The sequence below is a fragment of the Ranitomeya variabilis genome, chromosome 2 (genome assembly GCF_051348905.1).
Source record: "Ranitomeya variabilis isolate aRanVar5 chromosome 2, aRanVar5.hap1, whole genome shotgun sequence".
NCBI lineage: Eukaryota > Metazoa > Chordata > Amphibia > Anura > Dendrobatidae > Ranitomeya > Ranitomeya variabilis.
Window position 1 is genome coordinate 736324229 of NC_135233.1, and position 21179 is coordinate 736345407.

The 21179-nt window shown below is 43.4% G+C and overlaps 1 protein-coding gene across 1 annotated transcript in view; it reads left to right on the forward strand.

Annotated features, from left to right (window-relative positions):
* The window catches only part of SEC63 (SEC63 protein translocation regulator), a 110551-nt gene extending 106202 nt beyond the window's left edge, over nucleotides 1-4349 (forward strand). The window contains exons 20-21 of the mRNA XM_077289605.1: nucleotides 26-130; nucleotides 2760-4349. Coding sequence (XP_077145720.1) covers nucleotides 26-130; nucleotides 2760-2900 — 246 coding nt within the window. The 3' untranslated portion in view covers nucleotides 2901-4349. The remainder of the gene's footprint in view (nucleotides 1-25; nucleotides 131-2759) is intronic.
* The last annotated feature ends 16830 nt before the right edge of the window (nucleotides 4350-21179 follow it).

Sequence of the window (21179 nt, forward strand, 5' to 3'; positions counted from 1 at the left end):
TACATAAGTCATTTTTCTTTTTAAGGTGGAGCTAAAATTTCCAGCACCAAGTAAACCTGGAAATTATCAATACACTGTGTTCTTAAGATCCGATTCTTACATGGGTTTAGATCAGGTTAAACCTTTGAAGGTAAGATGACTGAAGCACAGAAAAAAATGTAAAATCATTGTAAACTTCTAGAATATTATTTGGTAGTTATGAAGCATGGTAACTGTTGGCTATTTTCAATTGTTTGCTTTGTGTTCTTTCTTCCATCTCCCCCATAGATATGCACACTACAGTTTTCAGTAGGTAGAGGGGAATAAGACACTACCTGACCTGTTTAGCAACAGGTTATCTATCCTCCAGGTTCTCTAGTTTTCTCCCACACTCCAAAAACTTTGATTATGAGCCCCAATGGGGACAACAATAACAATATCTGTAAAGCCCACTGGAATATAATGGCGCTATATTAGTAAGCTTAATGAATAAATGGAAGTTCCTATTAGCACTTATTGGGAAGTACTATGCACTTGCTTTTACCAAGGACTTGTTATAGACACAATGCATGTATCAGATTTATATATTTCCCGAAATCTACTAGTCCCCAAAATCCACTTTCTAGTTAAGGCTACGTTCACATTTGCGTTGTGCGCCGCAACGCACAACGCAAACAGAAACGCAGCAAAACGCATGCACAACGCTGCGTTTTGCGCCGCATGCGTCCTTTTTTTGATTGATTTTGGACGCAGCAAAAATGCAACTTGCTGCGTCCTCTGCGCCCGGACGCGGGCGCCGCAGGGACGCATGCGGCGCAAAACGCAAGTGCGACGCATGTCCATGCGCCCCCATGTTAAATATAGGGGCGCATGACGCATGCGGTGACGCTGCGGCGCCCGACGCTGCGGCGCCGACCGCAAATGTGAACGTAGCCTTACACAGCAGCCAAAGCGTATTACTTTAACCATTACCTCTATAACATAACTAATCAAAGTATCTGTGATATTTTGTTGCGGTTTGTCCACAGTAAGAAAGGAGTATTAAATTGTAGTATAAGTAGTAACAAGACATATGAAAACGTCAGTGCTCAAAACTTTCTGCACTCTCTTCTAAATGGGGTGTGCTCTGCGGAAAAGTGCATCCCATGTGGAAGCAAGAGTCTAGATGCAATTACGCCCCTGTTTTAAAGGGAATCTGTCACCTTTTTGGGCTTTTCAAGTGAATAGTATGGCCATACACCTTGTAGACAACTGATATTAGTTATGCCTCCTGGAAGATGCCTTTTCAGTAAAAATCCTCTTTTATAGTTTCAATTTTCCAGTCTACGGAGGTGTATGCTGCCCGGAAGATAAGAGCCTCCGGTCTTCCTTATACACGATTCCTCCTCACTTTCTCTTCAGACATCCCTTTGACGTCATGAAATCCCGCGCCTGCGCGTTCTGCCTGCTCTCGCTCCTCTGCACAGTGGGGAATTTGACTTTCACTGTGCATCGGAAATCACTGGGACCGGAATATACAGTGACTCTCCGGTGCCCACGTACATCAATATTGCAGACTGTGCCCACAGAAGGGTGGAACTGTGCAGAGGAGTGAGGACAGGCCGAATGCGCAGGCGTGGGAACTCCAAACGCGCACATGACGTCAAAGGGAAGCTGAAGAGAAGGGCAGGAGAAATCTTGTATAATGAAGACCTGAAGCTCTTATCTTCAGGGCAGCGTATGCCCAATAGCCTGGAAAATTGAAGCTATAAAAGAGGATTTTTACTAAGCAAGGCATCATCCAGGAGTCATATAGGTAAGATTAATTTAGCTGTATACAACCCGTTCACCCATATTAACCCAAGAGTGACAGATTCCTTTAAACAATGACTATTCCTTTTTTTTTTTTTCCCTTACAACTAAAAGAATTACCAGTTAATAATTTCAAGCATGTTTTCCTGTCCCTTGACAGTTCATTAGAGGATCACAGAAGTGTAAAGGGGTATTCCCATATCCAAGGTCCTAACCCAATATGTACTGTAGTAGGTGAAATAATTTTTGCTTATACCTCCATCTAGACATGTAGTATAGTTTGTACGATTTGCTATGCACTTACCCCATGTGCAGGGCATTGCAGGAGCTCAGGTATCTATGGTTACAACCACTCATATAGTGACAGTTAGCTTGTTGCTAATGGTCGTAACCATGGATACCTAAGGTCCTGCAATACCCTGCACATGAGGTAAGCAACATAGCGAATCAAAAAAACTATACTACATTTCTTATTGGATGTATTTGCTAATATTGTTATTTCACCTGCTACATATTAGGATATGATCTTGGAGCTGGGAATACCCATTTAAAGTAGCATGAAATGGATAATATTGCTGCCATTTGTCAGATATTTATTTGTGGCACCAGGTTGAAATGGAATATTCGACTTATATTAGAAATATTATCGGTCACATTACCTTAACTAATGTACAGGGTCCCTGGATGAACTGTCAAGGATAGCTAGAGTTGATATTGCCGGGCTGTGCATGTGTGTCAATGTATCTTGAGATTTGTCTGTGTGTGCGCATTGATGTAGCAGAGCAGTGTTTTATGTATCAGCAGTATGTTCTATAGCAGTCTGTGTGAGCGTGGGTGTACATCAATTGTAGCAACGTTTTTTTTCTGCGGTTAACCTGTGCATCTCTATACATATTAGGCTTTAGAACTATGTAAAGCATGACATTTACTTCTGTCCACTCCACTTGAATTCATTTGTTGAAATGTCACTTTTTCTTTTCTATCCCTAGCTGGAAGTTCATGAAGCTAAACCAATACCTGATAACCATCCACAGTGGGATACTACCATGGAGGGTGATGATGACCAAGGAGACAGTGAGGGCTTTGAAGAAAGCTATGATGAGGAGGAGGAAGAGGAGGAAGATGATTAAGTTAAATTAATTAAACGGACTTAAAAGATTTGCACATGGTCATCTATCTGATATTGGAGCTATCCCAATCACCAGAGCCACCCCAGTGTAGACTATTTTATTGGGGGGGGAAATTAATAAAGTTTAAGTTACTTTTCATAATCCTGAGTTTTGTGACCATTGGCGTTGAAGGTCACACAATCCCTTGCCATGTGCAAAGACCTAGTGAGTTGCTAAGGCCAAACTGTTTAGAGTGAAGCATTTACTCCATCTAAGAGAAAATAAAGATTTTTCTGAAAATAATCGTCTTCAATTTAGATATTGCTCACCTTTGTACAACAGGAGATACGTCGCTAATAATTTCTACCACTCACCCAGGACTTTCAATACTATGGTATTGGTTGAGTTTGCTTCCTTACACACAGCCAGGTATAGCTTAAGTACACAACTTTCCTTCCATTTATTTAATGTAATGTTCACATATTGTTCAATGTTGTACTTCAGCTTTTTTTTTGTTTTTTTTGTTAAAACATTCCTCCAAATGTTGTTTTTACCGGGGTATAACGTACTGCCCTATCAATACAAATCATACCAAGTAATAATTGACATGATTACCAATAGCCTACCAATGCAAACATGGGTTTGGTAAAGGAATGGCTCTGTAAATCATGGGACCACAAGTTGCAGAATGTTTGTGTGGTTTTTATGCAAAAGATGCCTTTTTTGTAGAAGATGCATTTGAGAGGCTATGAAGTCACTTCTGAAAAGTCTTAAATGTCAGGATGAGCAGTGATGTGCTCTGTGACCGTACCTAGACGAGAACGTACCAGCCGTCTGTAGTCTTCAGAGCAGTGCCAAGCTTCACGCTATCTGTCCTGACGCTGTGGTATCCACATGTGGAATATGTGTGCGGTTCTTTCTGTGTCGGCTCACTTGGCTTTCCTTAACGTTGAGAATGAATTAAGGGTTACATGCACATAACTGTGTAACGCTTAGTATACTACTACACCATTGATGACTGTTTTGCATTTGTAATGTGTACTTCCACCCCCCCACAGATAAATGATAGTGGAGAAAATTCGTAATTTTCTGAATATTTGCTATTATACTGTAAATAAACAGCATTTCACATAGTAAAGTGGTTCTGTATAGTATATACCGGTTTCTCCCAGGTGGATCTTTCATACTACAGAAATGGTTATTGCTCAGTTATTGTTGCAGAATGTGAAAATGACAGGGTGAGCTAGTTATGTCAGGGATTTTTAATGGTTTGTGTAACACTAAGATTTGAAACGTGGCTAATCACTTTCCTGCACTTTTTACCCATTCTGCAATTTCTGTGGCCAGTTGGTTAACACGAAAAAAAAATTGCCATTTTCTGAAAACGGGTTGTTCTTTAAATGCAAACTGATATTGAAAACAAACTTTGTAATGCAATAGTTGCAAATAAAATTCAAAGGTTAAATGGTATTTGTATATTTTATTGTGTCTTAATAGGCCTACAAGATGATGCCATATAAGCAAACCCTTAATTCAGTTGGCTCTGAAAATGAGGCCAGGCGATGAAGCAGGGGTATTTATGCACTTCACTTGCACTCTTCTGGGCAATTAACAGCGGTTTTCCTTTACTGACTTTCACAGGCACCAAGTAAACCTAGCCTTTGAGTCCGCAGCGTGGTGCTGCTGACTTCTTTCCTTAAGCTCCGCCCACTTCGCGTGCGTACTTATCGTTCACATTGTGTATGCAGGGACATGCGTTGTATGTGGATGCGTTTGCATACATCGTTTTGACGTGCCCGCCGAACACAAGAAAATGCAACATGTTGCGTTCGGCGGGCACGTCAAAACAACGCACGATGATGCATCCGCATACAACGCATGTCCCTGTGTACACAATGTTAAAGATAGGTACGCAGGACGCATGTGGAAGTAGGCGGAGCTTAAGGAAAGAAGTCCACAGTACCACGGTGCGGACTCAAAAGCTAATGTGAATCCGGCCTTAATGAGGCCCTGTCGGCACGAATTTGAAATCTATTGTAAAGACATGGCTGTAGTGGCAATATGTCATTCTTCTGTAACCACCGTTTAAAATCATAGATCATAAAATGGTAGGGTTGGAAGGGACTTCCTGGGTCATCTGGTCCAAGCCCCTGCTCAAAGCAGGATTCACAAAATCATCCCAGACAGATGTCTGTCCAGCCTCTGTTTGAAAGTTCCATGGAAGGAGAACTCGCCACCTCTCGTGGCAGCCTGTTCCACTCATTGATCACCCTAACTGTCAAAAAGTTTTTTCTAAAATCTAACCTGTGCCTCCTCCCATTCAGTTCTTCAGTGCTTCTAGTTTCATCCCATTGCTTCTAGTCTTAAGGTTATGCTAAATTAGTTTCAAGTGCAGTTGGCTGGACTTGGGCTCTACTCCTGCCAGTCTGTATTTTTCCTGGCCCCTCCGCCTGATTTTCTAGCCTTTGTGACTGATCACTGCTTTTTCAATGACCAACCTCTGCTTGAAATATTGCAAGTGCCGTCATTGCTATGAGCGGTGCATACACTGTTATCTCGAAGACCAGGAACTCAATCTGCACACACGCCACCCACCGAAATGACCGTGTCGATGTGAGATTTCAAACAGCGGAGACGGGTCACTGGAAAACCAGAGACCTTTTCTTTAAAGACTTGGCAGGTGGATGGGACAGGGAATCGCACACGGGGAGGAGAAGAGCAAATGCACTTGAACCTAATTAGCATAACGCTTCAGTTGGTGAATAAAGAAGAATGACAAAGTGAATATCTTCAATACAGTGCAATTACAGCCAAGCCATAACTTGAAATTACGAATTTATGCTGATAGGTTTTTTTTAAGGCCACAATACATATTTGGTTAAAGTTGAACGAAAAGGACAATTTAGGTCAAATGGCTTGTTCTTCATGTAAAATTGTTATGAATGAACGTACACCATGCCCGAACATAGAACTATGCCTTTACTTTAGATTCCAAATTTGTGCCCACAGGCCCTCTGGAAAACTGGTTGTAGCTTTGATACTTAACTCTATAACCTTTAAAGATTACACTTTCTCAGACTTCGATCCTGACTTACTAATTAAAGGGGTTGTTCAGTCTTGTAACAAGTTTCAGCTCTTAAAAAGTATGCAGTTTATTTTTCATAAACTTATGGCTGATTTACTAAAGCTCAATTTATAGATGTTTTGAGCAATTTTGCTAACATGTTGGGGCTCTTGATAACATGTCTTTGGCTTTGTGCACACGCTGCGGATTACTCTGCAGATTTTTCCAGGCTGATTTTGGTAAATCCGCAGGAAATCCGCACTGCGGAATTACTGTGTTTTTTTGCTGTTTTTGTTCGGATTTCACTTGCGGTTTTACACCTGCGGATTCCTATTATGGAGCAGGTGTAAACCGCTGCAGAATCTGCACAAAGAATTTACATGCTGCAGAATAAAAAAGGCAGCGTTTCCTCTTGGTATTTTCCGCAGCATGTGCACTGCGGATTTTGTTTTCCATAGGTTTATGTGGTACTGTACAACGCATGGAAAACTGCGAATCTGCAGCAGCCAATCCGCTGCGGATCCGCAGCAAAATCTGCAGCGTGTGCACATACCCTTTGTCTTGCACAACCCCGTGACTAAACAGCATAAGTAATTGAGAGAAGCCTTTATTCTACTGCATTGGGCGTATGTATAGAATATGGTCCAATCACTTTAGTCACAACTTTTTTTTTTTTTCCTGACCCTAGTGGTAGGCCCGAAACTTGTTCCGACAAGCAGTCTTTGCAAAATCTTGAGGCCATTAACTATCCATAATCTGAAAACGCTGAACTATTTGAAAACGACAGTCAGTTTCATGACCGAGTGACACAGCGGAAGCAGGGAATTATTATCTTAGGTCCTAAACTAGTATAATTTTATTGGATCCTATGAGGAGTACAGGTTTTTTTTTTTATTGAAGTTTCAGATGATGGTCAATCTTTTGAGGAAATCCATCTCTACCACTTTACTCCTATGGCCTCCCTTCCTGTAATTGACAATTTGCCTCTGTAAGTGCGGTCAGCAAGATGGAGAAGTTGCTGCATTTCATAAATACATCAGATGTCTTCACAGAGATATGCATTCGTACCATGAGATGTAACTTGAAGCTCCTGGACCAATGAAAAATATGCAAGACCCTTCCATCTAGCATGTGACATTTATAATACTGACGTCTTGTGTGTCAAACGGGCATTTGGGCTCAAGGGTGGTACTTGTGGCACTTCTATTCTGCCAATACTTTAGCTATGCTTCTATTTGCTGTAGTTTAGTGGCAATATTCTCTGTAGTTGTGTATAAAATATACAAGCTTTCCAAGCAAGGCTGCCAAGAAGGGCGGCATTCACTAATTAGCAGTATAATGCTTAAACACTGACTTGATTTGAGAAGCTGGAAGTTATAGAAGTTGCAAATTGGATATATTACAATTTAGATATACTGGGTAGAATATTAGTTTTTGTGAGTAATAAACAACAGAAAAAATGCATCACACTGGTATTTGGCGTGGATGGAGCTAGCACTATATTTGTTGTTTGGGTTTTTTTGAGCTTCTGTAATATATTTTGTGCTTTACTGTGGTGTTTTTGCTGGTGATGCTGGGATGTACAGTGGGGGAAATAATAATTTGATTCCTTGCTGATTTTGTAAGTTTGCCCACTGACAAACGACATGAACAATCTATAATTTTAAGGGTAGGTTCATTTGAACATTGAAATATAGAATATCAAAAATAATATCCAGAAAATCACATTGTATAAATTTTAAAAAAAAATTATTTTCATTTCAAAGCTCAAAGAGCTTTATAAGGATATGAGGGACAAGATCATAGGACTACACAAAGCTGGAATGGGCTACAAAACCATAAGTAAGTCGCTGGGTGAGGAGACAACTGTTGGTGCAATAGTAAGAAAATGGAAAAAATACAAAATGACTGTCAATCGACATCGATCTTGGGCACCATGCAAAATCTCACCTCGTGGGGTATGCTTGATCATGAAGGTGAGCGATCAGCCTAAAACTACACGGGGGGAACTTGTTAATGATCTCAAGGCAGCTGGGACCACAGTCACAAAGAAAACCATTGGTAACACATTACGCCGTAAAGGTTTAAAATCCTGCAGTGCCCGCAAGGTCCCCCTGCTCAAGAAGGCACATGTGCAGGCTCGGCTGAAGTTTGGCAATGAACACCTGGATTATTCTGAGTGATTGGGAGAAGGTGCTGTGGTCAGATGAGACAAAAATTGAGGTCTTTGGCATTAACTCAACTTGCCGTGTTTGGAGGAAGAGAAATGCCTATCACCCACATCCCCACTGTCAAGCATGGAGGTGTTTCTCTGCTAAGGGCACAGGACTACTTCACCGCATCAATGGGAGAATGGATGGAGCCATGTACCGTAAAATCCTGCGTGACAACCTCCTTCCCTCCGCCAGGACATGAAAAATGGGACGTGGCTGGGTCATCCAGCAAGACAATGACCCAAAACATACAATCAAGGCAACAAAGGAGTGGCTCAAAAAGAAGCTCATTAAGGCTACTTTCACACATCAGGTTTTTCGCGCCATGCCCATTACGGCGTCGTGCCGCAGTGCCGGATCCGGTGTAATTTGTGAAAACCGGATGGGACGGATCCAGTTTTCTGCCGGATCCTATGTCCAGATCCGGCGGTAAACCGGATCCGTCCCATCCGGTTGGCATCCGTTTCGTCCGTTTTTCCATCCAGTTTTTGACGGATCCAGTTTTTAAGAACGCCCCTGGGAGGCTCCAAAATGTGTTTGGCCCCCTGAAAACTATATATACAGACTTCCTACAGCCCATCAATGACAGGTTGGAGAAGAGCAAGTGTTTGGAGAGAAAGATGGATGTCGTTATTGCGAATATTCTGCAGAACAACGTGGATTTCATTGTGGAGGCGAATCGCTTGAAAGCAATTGTTCTGGAGAAGGAGCGAGAGAGACAACGCATCATGCGTCTGCGCCGACGCTGTATGTGGATCCACCCCATCACCGCACAGAGAATGACACGTGTGGTGTTTTCTACACTGTACATGGAGCTACGAGGAGACCCAGAGAAATTTTTCTCATACGTGCGGACAAAAGCAGAGAACTTTGATCTATTGGTGGACCGAATTGAACATCTCATTCCGAAGGAGTGATACATATTGCATATTCTCTATTTCACCGGCCGAGCGTCTGATGGTCACTCTTCGGTAAGCCATTTTCATTGTATGTACTCCTGTAGCACAGTTTCATTGATTGTAATTTGATTTTGTAATTTCTGCCTTGCTTTTGTTCACAGATTCCTTGCTACTGGAGAATCCCTTTCGTCACTACATTTCCAGTTCAGACTGAGAATTTCCACCATCTCCGGAATTGTAAAGCACACTTGCCGTGCACTGTGGGACTCTTTGCATGATGATTTTATACCACATGCCACAATGGAGAGTTGGTTGGAAGTAGCTGAGAAATTCCAGCAAGTGTGTCAGTTTCCCAATTGCTTGGGCGCGGTGGATGGGAAACATATCCGTATCGTGAAACCGGCTGGTTCTGGATCAGAATATTTTAACTATAAAAAGTACTTTTCCATTGTGCTGATGGCCATCGCCGATGCGGATTACAAATTTGTAGCGGTAGATATTGGGGCTTACGGCCGCTCAAATGATTCCCAAATTTTCAAACTCTGCAATGGGGCGTCATTTGTATGGAAACACCTTTTAATTCCCCCCCCCCCGACCACTGCCTCAAACCTCTGGGCCACCAATGCCTTTCGTTTGTGTTGGGGATGAAGCCTTCCAGCTGTCAGAACATCTTCTGAAACCCTACTCCAGCTGTGGATTAACCGAAACTAAAGGAATTTTTAACTACCGCCTCACACGTGCACGGAGAATGGTGGAGTGCGCTTTTGGGATTTTGACCATATGGAGAGTTCTACTGACATCTATACCAACTTGAAGACAGACACTGTTGACGAGGTGGTGAAAGCGTGTGTTGTCCTGCACAATTATGTGATATCCAAGGAACAGATTTCCATTGAGTTCCACTCTGAAGAAACCACCTTGGCTGATTATAACAACATTACGTATAGAAGTTCTGTAGCAGTTTCCCGAATTAGGGACCAATTCGCAGAATACTTTATTTCACCGGAAGGAAGAAAAGACTGGCAGGATGAGAGAGTTTGAACAATTTGTCTTTGACCTTGTAACCGTATTTTACCATATTGTACCCAAGTTGTGTACCTGTTTGTATTCACACCAAAGTAATAAACCTTTAATTACCCAAGTTGTGTACTTTTTTGGGTTCTACCCAAAGTATATTACCTTCTTTTACCCAACTTGTGTACCTGTTTGGGTTCTACCCAAAGTATTTTACCTCTAACCAATAAACCTTGTTTAACCCAAGTGTTAACTATACCTTATAAAGAAAATACAAATTTGCTTTAAAAACAGTTTTATTACAAATTTTTTTAACAAAACAAAAATAAACTTCTCTTTGGCAACACAAAAATAAACTTTATTTGGCTGCGCCAAACACTTAGAGGTTTGAATAAGTCGGGGTGGAGATAGTGCTGGAGGGGCTGTCAGATAGGGACACTTCAACAGTGGGAGTGGAGAGAGGAATGTGGCGGTGGTGGGGAAGGATCAATAGGTAGTGGTGAAGGGGTGGAGAAAGCAAGTGAATTGGTGGACAGGAAACTGGCAGTTGGGTTAGGAATTTGGTATGATGGAGGGGTGTAGCTGATGGTTTGGGAGACAGAAGCGGTGATGGGTGGAGAAGAGGGTTGGGACATGATGGGTGAAGGAGGCGCGGAAGATGGGAACTGGTATGTGGAGGGATGTTCATACTGGTCTGGATGGTGGGAAGGGGCACGGGCGGGATGCTGGTAGTTGTCTGGATGGTGGGACGGGCACGGGCAGGATGCTGGTAGTGGTCTGGATGGTGGGACGGGGCACGGGCATGATGTGGGTAATGGTGAGGTTGCTGGGACAGGGCATGGGCAGGTTGCTGGTACGGGTCAGGAGGATGGTAGTGGCTGTAGTGAGGTACAGTGGCTGAAGGGGGGGCAGGTGCAGGAGGGGTGGCAAGTGTGGTGGCTTTGGAGGCAATGAGCGCTAGAGTAGACTGGCAGGCTTCCTTACTTGCATCTGCTGATCAGTAGATAGCTTCTCCATTTGCTCGAGTACCGACCGGAAATAAGTGTGGTTCGGTGACTGACTTGCCTCTGAACACATCGTTAGCAGAAGTGTATGCAACTCGAGTATGCTTTTACTTATTAAATTGAAACCTGCAGCCATTTGCTCAGACAAAACTTTGAGACAGTTCTGGAAGGATGCGTTCAGGTGTAAGAACTCGGGCGCATAGCTCCGTACCTGACCCCTCTGCCCTGGCGCCCCGAAGCCACAAGTGTACTAGAGGTGGCAGCAGCAGAGGGGTGGGGTACAGGAAAAGCTATATCCTCACCAGCAGATTCATGCAATGGAACCGGCCAGGATGCTCCAGCGCTGGTGGATGGGACCGAGGGATCAGATGGGTGGGAAGGTGCAGAGTGGGAAGGTGCTGAGGGGCCAGGGCTGTCGAAGTGTCCCTCGGTGGCGGACTCCTGAGGGATCGCCCCAGAAGGGTTCATCTCAGCTGCAGGCTCCCGACAGTGCTGTGGAACAAAGAGGAAAAAAAATATAATTAATATACTGATATTGCATGGCGCTGGCTGAAACAGCAAAAGAGGGTTAGACATGTAAAACATTGGTTATTAAATGTGGTGGGTAATATTTACCTTTGGGTCACCATCGTTGTCCTGAGGAACGGCAGGGCTTGGGCATATTTGTATCTGCTCCTGCGTCCTCCAGAACCACTCTGGGCCCGCATCTCTTTGTTGAACTCCTTCTTAAAGCGATCCCTGATAGACCGCCACCGCTTCACAATCCTCTCACCTGTAAAAAAAAGAAGAAACACAAATCGGTTAAGATACAATACTTAGAATGCATCAACATAACTGAAGTATGTATACTTACGTTCTTGATTCTGGGCCCGAACATCTAGGTCCTCCCAGTTCTCTACTAGCTGTTGGCATACTTGCTCCCAGAGTCGACGGGTCACTATGACATCAGCATGGCGGCGGTCACCCATGTTCCACAGCAGCTCCCTGTCTTGGATCAGATTGATGAGGAGGTCAATATTGAGGCTGACCTCCTCACCGTCTGAATCAGGAGCACGCTGTGAAGCCTGTTATAAAAAAAGGACAAAAAAATAACATTAGTTTCAAAACAAAGAAAATTACAAAAAAAATGCTGCTTACACAATGACGGCCGCCACGACTCTTACGCCGACGACCCTGGGAGCCACTCGGAAGACCTCTGGATCGAGCACCAGAATCCGAACTCTAGAAGAAAAATAACATAAAAATTATGTGCTTGTAGTTAGCCTTTTTATGTGTTGTGTACATTTTGATAGCTATAATGATCATTCTGTTTATGTTGTGTGATGTGTCCAATGATCTTTTTCTATGTGTTGTGTGCATTGTTCTTTCTGTAAGGATCTTTTATTTTTATGTGTTGGGTGTAGTGTGTGGTTTGTGGTTCCGCGATGCATGAAAGAAACATACCAATTGTGATCCCGCTCCAGATCTTTCTCCACCCCTTCGGTCTACTGCTGCAGCAGCAGCTTCCTACAAAAATGAAAGATGGTAAAATACATGAATATATACAGTACATACCAACAGTTTGGACACACCTCATTTAAAGATTTTTCTGTATTTTCATGACTATGCAAATTGTAAATTCACACTGAAGGCATCAAAACTATGAATTAACACATGGAATTATATACTTTACCAAAAAGTATGAAACAACTGAAAATATGTCTTATATTCTAGGTTCTTCAAAGTAGCCGCCTTTTGCTTTGATGACTGCTTTGCACACTCTTGGCATTCTCTTGATGAGCTTCAAGTGGTAGTCACCGAAAATAGTTTTCACTTCACAGTGTGCCCTTTCAGGTTTAATAAGTGCGATTTCTTGCCTTATAAATGGGGTTGGGACCATCAGCTGTGTTGAGCAGAAGTCTGGTTGATACACAGCTGATAGTCCTACTGAATAGACTGTTACAATTTGTATTATAGCAAGAAAAAAGCAGCTAAGTAAAGAAAAACGAGTGGCCATCATTACTTTAAGAAATGAAGGTCAGTCAGTCCGAAAAATTGGGAAAACTTTGAAAGTGTCCCCAAGTGCAGTTGCAAAAACCATCACAAAGAAACTGGCTCATATGAGGACTGCCCCAGGAAAGGAAGACCAAGAGTCACCTCTGCTTCTGAGGATAAGTTTATCCGAGTCACCAGCCTCAGAAATCATAGGTTAACAGCAGCTCAGATTAGAGGCCAGGTCAATGCCACACAGAGTTCTAGCAGCAGACACATCTCTACAACAACTACTAAGAGGAGACTTTGTGCAGCAGGCCTTCATAGTAAAATAGCTGCTAGGAAACCACTGCCAAGGACAGGCAACAAGCAGAAGAGACTTGTTTTGGCTAAAGAACACAAGGAATGGACATTAGACCAGTGGAAATCTGTGCTTTGGTCTGATGAGTCCAAATTTGAGATCTTTGGTTCCAACCACCGTGTCTTTGTGCAATGCAGAAAAGGTGAACGGATGGACTCTACATGCCTGGTTCCCACCATGAAGCATGGAGGAGGAGGTGTGGGGGTGCTTTGCTGGTGACACTGTTGGGGATTTAATCAAAATTGAAGGCATACTGAACCAGCATGGCTACCACAGCATCTTGCAGCCCCAAACACACCTCCAGGCTGTGTAAGGGCTATATGACCAAGAAGGAGAGTGATGTGGTGCTACGCCAGATGACCTGGCCTACATAGTCACCAGACTTGAACCCAATCGAGATGGTTTGGGGTGAGCTGGACTGCAGAGTGAAGGCAAAAGGGCCAACAAGTGCTAAGCATCTCTGGGAACTTCAAGATTGTTGGAAGACCATTTCTGGTGACTGCCTCTTGAAGCTCATCAAGAGAATGCCAAGAGTGTGCAAAGCAGTCATCAAAGCAAAAGGTGGCTACTTTGAAGAACCTAGAATATAAGACATTTTCAGTTGTTTCACACTTTTTTGTTAAATATATAATTCCACATGTGTTAATTCATAGTTTTGATGCCTTCAGTGTGAATTTACAATTTTCATAGTCATGAAAATACAGAAAAATCTTTAAATGAGAAGGTGTGTCCAAACTTTTGGTCTGTACTGTATATAGACAGAGAGAGAGAGCGAGTGAGAGAGAAAAATTATATAAAAAACATATTTACCTCAGTGCACTACCGACGAGAGGGAGGGCTCCCAGAAGAAGACATGGCTGATGGCAGGCTCTTGTAGGCAGGCAGGCTCTTGCAGGCAAGCAGGCTCTAGCTGGCAGGCAGGCTCTTGCTGGCAGGCAGGCTCTGGCAGGCAGGCTCTTGCAGCAAGGCAGGCTAGGCTCTTGCTGGAAGGCAGGCTCTTGCAGGCAGGCCCCTGCTGGAAGTCAGGCTAGGCTCTAGCTGGCAGGCAGGCTCTAGCTGGCAGGCAGGCTCTTGCTGGAAGGCAGGCTAGGCTCTTGCTGGCAGGCAGGCTCTTGCAGGCAGGCTCTTGCTGGAAGGCAGGCTAGGCTCTTGCTGGCAGGCAGGCTCTAGCTGGCAGGCAGGTAGGCTCTTGCTGGATGGCAGGGTGTTGGCTTCTTGCAGTATGGCTGGAAATGAGTGAGGGCCTCAATGGCATTTTTTTTATATGTGTCCTGGGGCAGGCCAATAGGTCCTGAGCATGCTCAGATTAAAAACCCGGATCAGCTGCCGGATCCGCTTTTTTCCGGATCCAGCGCATTCCGGCGTACATAGGCATGCATTGTAGCGAAAAGCCGGTAGAGCCGGATCCGGCTTTTTCGCCGCAGACAAAAAACGTTACTGTAGACGTTTTTTCCAGATGCCGGAATCGAAATTTTCACCAGATCCGGAAAAAAACGTAAGGAATGCTGGGCCATGCGGCGCAATCCGGCGCTAATACAAGTCAATGGGGAAAAACCGGTTCCGGTTTTTATTTTTGCCGGTTCCGGTTTTTCACAAAAGAGCCGTAATTAGCCAGAATGAAAAAACCTGATGTGTGAAAGTAGCCTAAGGTCTTGGAGTGGCCTAGCCAGTCTCCAGCCCTTAATCCCATATAAAATGTATGTAGGAAGTTGAAGCTTCGAGTTGCCAAGCGACGGCCTCAAAATCTTAATGATTTATAGATGAATTGCAAAGAGGAGTGGACCAAAATTCCACCTGACATGTGCGTAAACCTCATCAACTACAAAAAATGTCTGACTGCTGTGCTTGCCAACAAGGGATTTGCCACCAAGTATTAAGTCTTGTTTGTCAGAGGGATCAAATACTTATTTCTCACTGCAAAATGCAAATAAATTGATATCATTTATACATTGTGATTTTTCTGGATTTTATTTTTGATATTCTATCTCTCAATGTTAAAATTAATCTACCCTTAAAATTATAGACTTTTCATGTCTTTGTCGGTGGGGAAACTTACAAAAGCACAAGGGATCAAGTACTTATTTCCCCCACTGTACTTGGTACAGCTCGGTGTGCTATTCAGTACTGTTAGTAAAATTTGGGTAGGTAATTTGGATCGTCTTGTGAAATTCCATGTCGGGAGATGCTCATATGCATCCACCTTTCCACTGACCACTGCTGCAGTACTAGGTAGGACAGGTTGGAGGTCGCGCGACTCCCATGCTCAAGAAAGATATGGGTTGCACCCCCACAACCAATACTCTGTCTGAATATTCATACCCCCTAGCAAACAAGTATTTATCACTTATTCGTCTTCAATATATGTATACTAGAGAAACCAGCCTCTATCAAGAAGTTGCCAAAAACAGACATGAAAAAAAGCTATTCTACGCGTAGTCTCAGAATTAGAGAATGTATTTAAAGGGGTTTTCCGGTAAAAATAAGTTATCAATCCACAGATGATACAGATATACAAAACAAGGAATTTTTATCCCCGCCAGGGTGTTTTCGTCCAGATAAAATTTAGCGGCTGTGCATATGCCCGACCACTGCTCCATTAATTCTCTATAGGGTACCAGATATTGAGTGAATCACTTAGCAGCCCCATAGGGAAAGACTGCAGTGACGGCAGGTATGCACTCCCAGGGGCGGACATGCCATTGGTGGGCCCATATATTGTTCCTACACAGGGGCCATATTTTGTCTGTGTCTGCCCCTGCCCCATTCTAATGGGGATAAAAACTTCCCTTTCTGCTGATCGGTGCAGGTCCAGCGGTTGGATGGCCACCAATCAATAGGTTGGTACTTTGCTGCAAATGGCTGATAACTTGCTTTCATCACAGAACCCCTTTTCTATGTATTTTTTTTTTTTTTTTTACTGATCTGGTGTATTTTTTACCCATAAAGCAGGTATTATGCCCATTATTAATTTATTTTGTTTTAGATTCATTTTGTCATTCTGTAGTCCAGCATGTAGTTGATCATAACTGCTCTCTCCCGTGAGAAGAAAAAACTGTTTCTGACAGGACGGATACTAGATCTCACCAGGGGAAAAACCCTGACACCAGAGCAGTCTCTGGCACTAAAAATACATCTACTTTGCAGAAACATTGCTAGAATGACACGAAGACATGGCAGGAAGTCAAAGTATGGGCCACCGATAGTATAATTGCTTTTCTTATTTAAAAAAAAATCAATCAAACCAATGCCACACACAAGCTAAATCATATATTTGATATTTTTATAGACTGGATGAGTTTGAAACTAATGTATAAGGGCAACTGGTGTTTTTTGATTGCTAAAACCTTTAGTCCCTCCATTTTTATCCCACTTTTTTATTTTTTTAGAAACAGCACCACTCTTGACCACAGACTATCATCGTTATTGCAGCTCAGTAAATATTTCAGTATTTTATCTGTCTGCCTTTAATATACGCCATTTTGTATTGGGTGAGTTGCTCTCAGGTTTTCATTGATGTCTGCCAGAATAGGATAAAGGTCAGTTTTTGAATATGTTTGCATTTTACGATCCAATTAATCCAAGCTACTTTAAATAATGCTGCGGTAAGGTGGTTTCTCCATGGAACGTAAAACGCCAATGTTTTTATATTCACACATATAGTTTATTTTTGATCAATTATCAAAATAAAAAGTAAATGAACAAAAGAGAAATCTAAATAAAATCAATATATTGTGTGAATGACCTTAGCCTTCAAAAACGGATCAATTCTTCTAGAAACTAACATCTTGGAGAACTAACCACAGATCTTCCGTGGATGTAGGCTTGAGCAAATCCTTCTGTTTCTTCATGCAGCCCCAGACAGACTTGATAATGATGGGATCATGACTCAGTGGGGGCATATCAGAACTTCAAGAACTCCTTCTACTTCTTTACAATAAAAATAGTTGTTAATGATAATGACATGGGTTGTATATTTGGGGTGGTTGTCCTGCTGTAAAATAAATTTAGATCCAATCAGATGTTTCCCTGATGGTATTGCATGATGGATAAGTATCTGCCTGTATTTCTCAGCATTGCTGATTACCATTAATTCTGACCAAATTCTCAACACCAGTTGCTGAAATGCAGATCCAAACCTGTGAGGAGCTTCATGTTGCCTGCAGCCAATCAGTCTCCAGCCAGTGTGCAATCTGCCAAATATTTCAAATTTTTACTCATCTGTCCAGAGCACTTACTGTGCATAGTTAATTTGAGTGACCTTGTTTCCAGATTGAATGTCCTTTTGTTGGCAATTCTTCCATGAAGACCACTTCAGCAGTTTGTTTCAGTTAATGACTGCATTTCATCGGACATATGACAATAATGATCATAATTGATCAAAATAAAACTATTAACACTTCTATTTTGAAAAGCATTCTTACTTTGCAGCATTTTTTCCACACCTGAATAAAACTTATGCACTTCCCTGTATATATGGGTATGTTAATGGAATATTGGAGGATTCCAATCATTGACATTATTTTTTTTCTTAGACATGAATTAATAAAAAATAACAAGCTGAGTGATACTCGTATGCTGTGAACCCGAGAGATCCAAGGCAGGCTGCCCTGATTTCACATGTGCACCAGGAGTGCCCTTTCTATCTTCTTGTTTTCCATCCAACTCTGCCCTTCTCTGCTCTATAAAGCGAAAGTTGTTAATCAAAGAAGGGGGGGAAATAGAGGGAAAACAAGAGCACACCAAGTGTCTGTACTTTGTTTGAACAGTCATTCTGTGCCGACAGAGTCCCTTTCAGGCCATGTGCACACGTTCAGGATTGTTAGCGTTTTTTTCGCGTTTTTTTCGCTATAAAAACGTGATAAAAACGCGAAAAAAACGCTAACATATGCCTCCTATTATTTACAGGGTATTCCGCATTTTTTGTGCAAATGTTGCGATTTTTTCCGCGAAAAAATCGCATAGCGGAAAAAAAAGCAACATGTTCATTAAAAATGCGGAATTGCGGGGATTCCGCACACCTAGGGGTCCATTGATCTGCTTACTTCCCGCACGGGGCTGTGCCCACGATGCGGGAAGTAAGCAGATTATGTGCGGTTGGTACCCAGGGTGGAGGAGAGGAAACTCTCCTCCACGCACTGGGCACCATATAATTGGTAAAAAAATAAGAAATAAAATAAAAAACAGTCCTATACTCAACCCTCGATGTCCGGCGCTGTGTTCCCGCCTCTGTGCTGCACGCTGGCTGGTTCCTGTAGCTGGTGTGCGCTGAAGGACCTCGCCGAATGACGTCACTGTCCTGTGATTGGTCGTGAGCGGTCATGTGACCGCTCACGTGACCGGACCGTGACGTCACGGAAGGTCCTGTGCGCACACGCCAGCTAGAGAAAGAGGAACGGACGCCGCTGAGGAGATGTCTGGGTGAGTATAAGCATTTTTTTATTTTTTTTATTATTTTTAACATTCTATCTTTTACTATAGATGCTGCATAAGCTGCATCTATAGTAAAAAGTTGGTCACACTTGTCAAACGCTATGTTTGACAAGTGTGACCAACCTGTCAGTCAGTTTTCCAAGCGATGCTACAGATCGCTTGGAAAACTTTAGCATTCTGCAAGCTAATTACGCTTGCAGAATGCTAAAAAAAACGCGAAAAAAACGGAAAAAAAACGCAAAAAAAAAAATGCGGATTTCTTGCAGAAAATTTCAGGTTTTCTTCAGGAATTTTCTGCAAGAAATCCGCAACGTGTGCACATACCCTAAGGCCGGTTTCACACGTCAGTGGCTCCGGTACGTGAGGTGACAGTTTCCTCACGTACCGGAGCCACTGACACACGTAGACACATTAAAATCAATGCATCTGTGCAGATGTCATTGATTTTTTGCGGACATTGTCTCCGTGTGCCAAACACGGAGACATGTCAGTGTTCGTGGGAGCGCATGTATTACACGGACCCATTAAAGTCAATGGGTCCGTGTAAAACACGTACCGCACGCGGACGTTCTCCGTGTGCCGTGCAGGAGACAGCGCTCCAGTAAGTGCTGTCCCCCCCACATGGTGCTGAAGCCGCGATTCATATCTTCTGTGCAGCAGCGTTTGCTGTAAAGAAGATATGAATAATCCATTTTTTTAGTGGTATTTCGTGTTTAAAATAAAGCTCCATGTCCCCACCCCCTGTGCGCCCCCCTGCTGTTCTGAAAGTACTCACCCAGCTCCCTCGTTGGCTGTCGCTGCTTCCTGTCCTGGCCGCACCTTCTACTGTATGCGGTCACGTGGGGCCGCCGATTACAGTCATGAATATGCGGCTCCACCTCCCATAGGGGTGGAGCCACATATTCATTACTGTAAATGAGCGGCCCCACGTGACCGCATACAGGAGAAGCTGTGGCCAGGACAGGACACTGCGAGGGAGGCGGGTGAGTATTTTCAGAACAGCAGGGGGGGGGGGGCGCACAGGGGGTGGGGACATGGAGCTTTATTTTAAACACGAAATACCACTAAAAAAATGGATTATTCATATCTTCTTTACAGCAAACGCTGCTGCACAGAAGATATGAATCGCGGCTTCAGCACGATGCAGGGGACAGCGCTAAACTTTAGCGCTGTCTCTCCTGCACGGTCCGTGTGGTACCCAGGCGGCACACGGCTGCCGCACGTGTGCCACACGGATGGCCTACGTGAGCTCACGGACACATGGACACGGATAACTCCAGTACCGATTTTTTTCCGTTACCGGAATTATCTGGACGTGTGAGACTGGCCTAAGATGTGTTGAAAAGTTGAATAACAAGCAACTTTTCAATATATCTTAAATTGCAAAGAAATGGGTATCTCACTTTGTGTATGACTGGAACAGTAGCAACCAATGACACACTGTTCAAGTTGCCTTACCACTGCAGCCAATCACAGACTTCAGCGGTTCTGTGACACAGATGGCGCTGTCTTCACTTCTGGAGCCACCGCTGACCTTCATTTAACAAAGCCTAAGATCTTTAACCACTTTAAAAGCTGGTAGTCCTTGTTAGTTGCTTCAGTGTTGTTTTCAAACATTTTAATTTTAGATTCAGCAGTCTATAAATTCTTTACTAATCTCAGGTTCACTATGAAAATTATTTATTTTAAAACTATTTGTTTTCTCAGTTATAGCTTCTCTGGCTTGTAGATTCATATAATTGAGTTCTCATTGTGGCAGGACAGAAACAACACATGGATTTTTTGTGGATCTAAAGCAAGGATAAAGCCTTTCTCAAGTACATAGTTATAGTGGGATTGGATGACATAATTTTCCTTGATGGTGGGTGCTGTACGGGCAATAATAAGGCTACTTTCACACTAGCGTCGGGCTCGGCCCGTCGCAGTGCGTCGGGCCGAGGTTCCCGACGCTAGCGTTCTCTGCGCCGCACAACGGGGGCAGCGGATGCATTTTTCCAGCGCATCCGCCGCCCCATTGTGAGGTGCGGGGAGGTGGGGGCAGAGTTCCGGCCGCGCATGCGCGGTCGGAAAAAGCAGACCGTCGGCAGCAAAAACCGTTACATGTAGCGTTTTTTGCAGCCGACGGTCCGCCACAACCCGGCGCAACCGTCGCACGACGGTTGCGACGTGTGTCAATTCGTCGCAATGCGTCGTTAATGTTAGTCTATGGACAAAAAACGCATCCTGCAAGCACTTTTGCAGGATGCGTTTTTTGACCAAAACGACGCATTGAGACGGAGGACAAAAAACGCTAGTGTGAAAGTAGCCTTAGGGTACTGTCACACAGTGCAATTTTGATCGCTAC